General features: G+C 43.2%; 2 protein-coding genes across 5 annotated transcripts in view; one reads left to right on the forward strand and one right to left on the reverse strand.

Annotated features, from left to right (window-relative positions):
- LOC111665293 (receptor tyrosine-protein kinase erbB-4) overlaps nucleotides 1-4,353 on the reverse strand; it is a 257,866-nt gene extending 253,513 nt beyond the window's left edge. For all 4 annotated transcript variants that reach the window (XR_015438067.1, XM_087177702.1, XM_023420237.2 and 1 more), the window contains exon 1: nucleotides 3,998-4,353. Coding sequence is in view for 3 of the 4 variants with exons in the window: in XM_087177702.1 (XP_087033828.1) it covers nucleotides 3,998-4,061 (64 nt within the window). In the remaining variant the exon portion in view is untranslated. The remainder of the gene's footprint in view (nucleotides 1-3,997) is intronic.
- A 2,729-nt stretch (nucleotides 4,354-7,082) lies between these two features.
- The window catches only part of LOC111665342 (receptor activity-modifying protein 1-like), a 7,782-nt gene continuing 7,306 nt past the window's right edge, over nucleotides 7,083-7,558 (forward strand). The window contains exon 1 of the mRNA XM_023420316.2: nucleotides 7,083-7,371. Within this exon, the coding sequence (XP_023276084.1) occupies nucleotides 7,317-7,371 (55 nt within the window). The 5' untranslated portion in view covers nucleotides 7,083-7,316. The remainder of the gene's footprint in view (nucleotides 7,372-7,558) is intronic.

The raw sequence follows: 7,558 nt of genomic DNA on the forward strand, positions 1-7,558 counted from the left end.
AGAGAAAAGCATCATCTTTGTTCGGCCCGTGCAGATAATAATCTGAGCGCTGATTCAGACGGCGAGTACCACGAGAGGTAGTGTACTGCTGTCTCAGGCCGGCCCCCCCCCCCCCCACTGAACTGTAATTATTATTCTCGTGTCCAAACAGGCCAATTTTTATTTTCCGACTCTGTCCCTTTCACCGGAAGACACTGATGAATGCAGTGAAAACACAGAGATCTCCATCGGCTCGTCACAAACGTTCACAGCATATTTGACTTACATCCAGCAAAAAGCCTGGCGCGGGTTAAGCCTGGCAGATATCAAGTTATGATAGCAATGTTGACTCATTTAGAGCAAGATTGAATTCCGTCACCCCCCTCATCTCTCATGCTGTCAAATAAAGGGCTCGCGGTCTAGACTGATGCTATCAAAAAAGCTTAATTAGCTTGTAATAAATTCTCATTTCCGCCAGTCTTCTACAAAGCCTCAGCCAGCTCAGTGTGTGCCAGCTCACGGATGCCCTGTAATTTGATACTGGCATTCACCGGGTTCCCTTCCCGCTGCCCCTTCCTCCCCTGGCCATTTCACAGGAGAGCACATCTTTAAATGTCAACCAAACACACATACGCACACATACGCACACACACGCACGCGCCCACACGTGAATGCAGCATTTGTCATGCACACTCAGGAGCTTGGGCAATTAAAATGTTTGTTTCACCGAGGAGACAAACAGAGGATGATGAAACAACTGGTACAAGCTTTATTTAAAAAGGTGCAAAAGGTGGGAATTGTCTGTGAGAACTGTCTTTTTTTTTTTTTACCCTCAATCAAAAACTGAGAAGAGGATCTCATCCTCACAAGTTAAATACCAGAGATTCTCCCTGTCGAGCCCTGCAGAGAAGTCGGTTGTTCAAGGGAATACCACCACCTTTGATGTGGCGTTTTAATATGAGCTCTCCAGACAGAGGAAGCACCTGAAGTGAAAAATTCGAAAATGTGACTCCCAAACATCAGGAAGCTAAAGAAAGATCGATTTGGCCAAAGACTACAAAAAAAAAAAACTGCAAAGGCGGACTCAATACTACACTTTTTTTTTTTTTTTTAGAGAGTTTTCAAATACGTATCGAGTGCAGTTTCAGAACAATGTTGACATCAGTCGGTCAACAGAGAATTAATGGCAGCGTTTTTGATACTTGATTGTTTTTCCAAGTCCAACCTGACGATTTGATGCTTTTATATGAAATGATATTTATAAGGCAAGCTGTGACCACGGCCTTGATTCGGCTCCGGCTCGGATACTACTCTCTGACTCGGGTTGGGACAGAAATATGCGACCCAAGCCTCTCTCTAATCTGAATGCATCACTTTTTACTGTGGCAAATTATAACAGACAGGTTTTTTTCACATTTTCTAGATGAAATGATTAATCAATATTGACAATAATCATTAGTTGCACCCACTATCCCACTGAAAGCAACACAATCGACTTCCTTTAGATCGTAGTGTTGAGGGAAATTTGGCCCTGGAGTAACAGTTTGGATTTTTTTTGTGTTGTTTACCTTCCAAGAGTTGGACTTTTGCTTCATGACCCAATGTGCCTGGCAAATCCAAAAAGGATGAGAAAGTTAATCAGCCTTGATTTTTAGAATCAATTGCATCTACTAATGAAGACTTGAACTCATCGGTTGGGAAAATCCTGCGCTCTGAATCAGTCCCCTTTTTCTGTTTATTTGAAATGAAATGAAGATTAATACGATTCTGCAGAGGGGCCGTGCCTCTGCACGAACCGCAGCCAGATCCCCGTCACACTGCCAACAGTCAGTCGGAGTAGAGCTCGGCATCAATCAAGTCGCTGACGGTGTGGACACCTCCATGCTTGGCACACGTGTGCTCGCACTGTACATCATGTAAACACACACGCACGGCTCAGTGTACGCAGCTCGGCAGACATTTGTCTCGCAGCGGGAGCAGACAGATTCAATCACCGTGTTAAACGCAGCTCAAGTGAGCATCTCTGGCCTTCACTTAACTTCAGCTCATAAGAATGACATGTGGTGTGGATTTTTTAAAAACTACAATAGGAAGATTAATTGAAAGCGAGACAAAAGAGTGGATGGTTAGGGTCACACACATATCTCATTATACACCCACTAAAACCCACACACAATGAACTTCCCAAGAGGCATAGCTCAGATTCTTGGCCAGAATTTGCATCACAAATATCTTGGATGGGAGTGTATGCATAGAGAATAAATAAGCCACTGAGGGTGCTGCTGTTCTTCTCCATTCATCCCGCCTGTCACCTATCCATCCGTGCATCCATCCACTCCTGTTTAATAGTCAGCATTCAGCGCCTTCCATCCAAGATCCACACAAGAGCCAGCGGGGGAGTGTGTGTGTGTGTGTGTGTGTGTGTGAGTGGGTGTGTGTTTGTGTCTCCAGCTCTCTGCCTGAGAACCACAAACCACCAGAGGATCGAGCCAAATCTCGACCTGTCCTTGGAGGCGGGAAGAAAAGCATCCTGGAATCCCATTTGTGCCTCAGGGAAGTTGGGCGATGGCCAAATTCACCTCTGAACATCAATCCACAAACTCTCCTGTACTCCTCAGTGTGTTTCTGCTTGTGTGTGTGTGTGTGTGTGTGTGTGTGTGTGTGTGTATTTGTTTTTTTTTCCGGTTTGGCATTTCCTTGCCAACGCTTGATTACTTCAATTAGGAAGGCAGATTCTGGCAACTGGTTATCAGCCCAAAAGTGAAACATAACATATTACTGTGCAAATAAGTAAAGTGCATCTCATAGTCTGCTATCATTCCCAAGGAGATATTACACCACACTCCTAACCAAACAGAATAGTAGACCACATTAAAGCCATTATTGATCAGAAAGTCTGAACAAAAGCTGATTGAAAAAGTTCAACAGCACAATTTCTCAGCTTCAAAGCCTGACACTGTTATTCTCCTGGATAAACAGCAAGTGAGGTTCTCTGCTTCACGGACAAAACATCACACAGAAAAGTGGTGAAACCTCAAATGTTACATGTTGCAAGAGCAAATATCACAGAAACACTATCAGTAAATATCCTACAGGGATGCCAGAGGGGAAAAAAAGGGAGCTAACACATAAATAAAAACGTCATTAACTTCACTAAAAATTGACTATTGAGTGCCTCGGACGCATTACAAGCTTATATAGAAATATTGCAGGAACATTAAAGTGATTTTTCGTCCGGGGATTGACACCACAGGGGTCCACATGATGAAAGCGAGATGTTTTCCCACTGCCTGTGTAGCCCTTCAGTGTATCTGCTACATCTAAATTATTCAAAGACAGTATGGAATAAAAAAAAAAAGCTGTGCCACTGGTGCAACCGAGCTCAATTCAATACAAATTAGCGCAAATAGCCGCAGCCATCGGTCTATCAATGTCCGCTTTGGGGGGAATTAAATTAAAACGGGAGACGCATTCGTTCATATTTAAGGGACAATATGAAACGAGCCGGGCTGACATGACAGAGTCGCTTTCTTTCCGTGAATTCTAAAAGAAAGAAAAGACTGACCAAACCGGGCGCTCAAACGAAGCTGGAAAATGTGGCTCTGATAAGCTTCATATCTAAATTGAAAGGGGGGGTGGGGGCAAATATAAGGAGGGGAGTTTTGGAGAGCTTTTTACGCAGAGCCCAGAGGCTGCTGTATCTCACAGTTTACTGCCGGTGCGAGCGAGTCTCGCCGCGATGATTCACATCAGCATCAGCGCGTGCGGATGTGAAGTTGTGTCAAGTTTGTGGCGGCGACGTCGAAGCTAAGAAAACAACTGTGATGTCAATTCATTATCATTCAGCAAACAAATCCCTCACTGTTCTGCCTCTGGGTAAAGGTTTGTGACAGACTAGAAAGCTAGGGGTTTTTTTAGAGGGGGGGGGGGGGGGGGGGGGGGGGTAGCTTGGACCCTCACTTCACCCGTGCTTTTTGAAGTCTGACCCAGGATCAGAGACGCGCATCCAGGCACTCACCTGACTGTGCTGCACTCGATCGGATCAACACCAGAGTGACGAGGACGCAAGCGGGGAACTTCATCTTGGAAAAGGCTACTTGTCTTGTTAACTCCAGTAACTCACATGTCCAATTAAGATATCCTCGTTGTTCACGTGCACGAAAAGAAACAACCAAAAAAGAAAGAAAAAAAAAACCCTTCCCGTGTCTTCTTGGCTTATTGGACAATTGGCACAGTTTCCGTGCGCTCCCAGAACCAGCACCGTGGAGAGCTTTTACGCGCGTTGCTGTGTTTGTTTATCGGTTCCCAGACCAGTGCTTAGGTCGGTTTCCACCGCGGATACTCTGAGCCATTTACTCCTCACACTGCCATAGCGCCGGTGGCTTGGGGGGTGGGAGGGAGGGAGGGAGGGGGTGGCGTGCGTGTGTGTTGGGAAGGTAAGGAGGAGGAGGGGGGGCTCTGAGCACGCCTCTTTGGTGTGATTGACACCTCAATCAGCCAATTAAACGGGCGATCCAAAAGATTTAGTGCGGTTTGTCTCCTTTTTGGAAATCCGCCCACCTCACTTATCACCTCTCCTGATTGGCTATTAGGGTTCATTGCTGCTGTCAATGCACCTGTCAGGAGCAGATTGTGTTTTGGTTTCCCGCTGGATGGTGTGGAGCTCGACTTGTTACCTTGTGTGTTGCAAGAAACAAAACAGAATACTTTTGTTGTTGTTGTTGTTGTTGTTGTGTAATGATCATAATTTAAAGTCACATTTCATTAGTGGCTTCACAGCCTATTGATTACAATTACAAAGCAATATAGTGATAAATTAGACATTACAGTGACTTAAGTGGATATTACAGACTTATAGTAACATCGGAAAAGTTTCCTGCGGTGCCAGCAGGGTCAGCCTCTGCACATATCCACCGTGGAAGGCTGTAAACTTTGATGATGCTTGTCCAAATGGGCTGCAATGAACAGAATGGCTCCAGCAATATACCATTTTCAGGGCCGCTCATTTTACAAGCCTGTGTACCTTATCCTGCTCCCTGGCTTTTTGGTTTGTGGACGGATGTGAGGATATGAAACGAGCTGGCAAATCAGCGAAGACAAAGGAGATATTGATTTGTGACCCATGTAAAGTGAAAACTCCTGCATACCTGGCTCTATGACAAGATGACTCCACAGCCGAGGCAGCAGGGGTGCTAATGGCACCGGGATGCTCCTTCAAATGTCCCCTCAGTGCCAAACAGAGGGTTCATTCAGTGTCCTCTGCTGCTCTCTAGGGGATATTTCCCAGAATTACTCCAGTTTGAGCCTTTTTTTTCAGTGCAGCTCACATGAATCATGGAGCTGTTAGGGATCATAAAATAACATTTGACCTTGTATCTTCCTCAAATATCCATGAGCATTCAACCAAAGGCTACAAGGTCACCGTAAAACCCCCAGCTATCATCATTCTTGAACAGAAACTGCAGCGCTGTCGTGATGTTGGCAAATGATTCTTCCTTTAAATGAAATATCAATCAATATATCAATATATCATATCAATAAAGTTAAGCACGTATGCCTTTAGAAAAACACGTAAACCAATGTTAAAATGTGTGTGTGTTTGTGTGTGTGTGTGTGTGTGTGTGTGTGTGTGTGTGTGTGTGTGTGTGTGTGTGTGTGAACATAGAATCTTTTCATTCAAGTTATTATGCATGCTTTTATAGACTGAAGGTTTCTCGTGCTAAAATCCAAGATAAACACCATCTAAACTATGAACTTGAAGGCTTTTGTTCCACACACTGTGTTATATATAGAAAAACTTGTTTGACTCGTGGGATCACTCTCTCACATGCGCACCAGCACTGGGTGGCAGCACAAGGCAGAGCAGCCTTAAGAATACTGACGAACGTCGCTCTGGCTTTTTGTTGCAGATAAAACATTCAATTAGTGACGTGAGATCTGGGCCGATATGACGTGACGTGTGACATGAAAACGGGAATCTTGTCCACCTCGAGGTTTTCGATTGGCTCACACTGAAAGCAGGTATTCCAAGTAATCCATTACAGATAATAAATAAGTGATGCGGGGAAATGTGACTCAAAGGACTTTAATTAAAAACCTATAATGAATCTTACGATGTGTGATCTTACAGTAGGCCTCTGGTGCAAATTATAGATCCAAATTGTACATGCCTCAGACATCTGTACAAAATAAGAGGTCAGTGTATAATGTGATATCTGCTCTTGATGCTGAGGCATTCCTATAGTAAGAAAAAAAAGATGAATAAATAAAAAGCATTCCTACAGGGACTCAGCATTTCAATATCATAGTTTCCTGCAGAATTTTAATCTATAATGCATACATATATATATATATATATATATATGTTTACTCACTCCACGTTTGAAACGGTTTGCATGCAGAACTCTTAGCTTAGCGCTGCACAGTAGCATGAATGTTATAAGTACACCTCAGATGAAATAACTGTATTGCATGAGCTTTGATAGAATTTTCCTTCACACATCACACAACAAAAAAAGGGTTTTGAGCATTTAGCGTTTATTTTTATGTTCATTAAACGCAAACATAACGTGGTGTACACATTAAAATATAGTGTTGCTTTGACCTTTTTTTTTTTTTAACTGTGTACTCAGCATAACTCTGCAAGTCCTATTGTAGTTTAGTGTTTTCGTTATGTAAAGTGAACACAAATTATTCATTTTTTAATTGCCCTTGAGCTAATTAGGGTCTATTGACTTTATAAATTTAACTAACTTAACTAAAAAAATAAAAAATGGTTGACTTAACATAAAAACAATTTACACTCACGGTCACAAGGGATGAGTGTTTGCAGATGAGAATTTATGGAGAAATTTTACATCTTTTTTTAATTTTATCTCCACTATTCCCATATGTTTTGATATTTATATAATATGCCTGTAAATGAAGGCGATACATATTATAATTAGACTTTTTTTTCTTGCAGTGATTCCCTGAGTTCTTTACGGCTGCACTCATTTTGGTGTTTGACTTTGTTTTGTCCCCTGTGAGCAGCTCCACGCTGGAAGCTGCAGGACAAGGGGATCAGATGACAGGCTGAGCTTCTATGATTAGGGCCGCTAAGGGGGAAGGAGGCTGCCCACTGTGGAAGGTCAAGGGGCTTTCTACGCACAATCAGTTGGCGCCTTCTCGCTGCCCGCACACCCTGAGCTGCGGTTAATTTTTTTATTTTTATTTTGTAACGTCGTGGTGTATTCCCTCTATCAGTGGCTTTGGCTTGCATAGCAGAGGGAAGAATGAGATATGGGCAGCTGATCTCCAGGGAGTGAGCAGAGCGTGTCTTGGAGGTTGTATTCGGCATGGCACTGGAGAGTGCGTCGCTCCTGAAAGCAGGGCTTGTGTTGTTGATGGCAGGTGAGTGTTTGTGGTGGTGAGGTGTTTGAGGTTTAAAGTTTCTGGATGTTTTATGTAGATTTTTCATTTGGGTAATTTTGAGGTTTTGTGAAGAATAAGTGAGCAAACTATCCTTTATAGCTTAAACATAGTATCATACATTTCAGACATGATTTGAGTTCACTGTAATCCCATCCCTGATATTGCG

The sequence above is a fragment of the Seriola lalandi genome, unplaced genomic scaffold (genome assembly GCF_002814215.2).
Source record: "Seriola lalandi dorsalis isolate HSWRI2012SDOR001 ecotype SW California unplaced genomic scaffold, Sedor1 jcf7180002054630, whole genome shotgun sequence".
In the NCBI taxonomy this organism is placed as follows: Eukaryota; Metazoa; Chordata; class Actinopteri; order Carangiformes; family Carangidae; genus Seriola; species Seriola lalandi.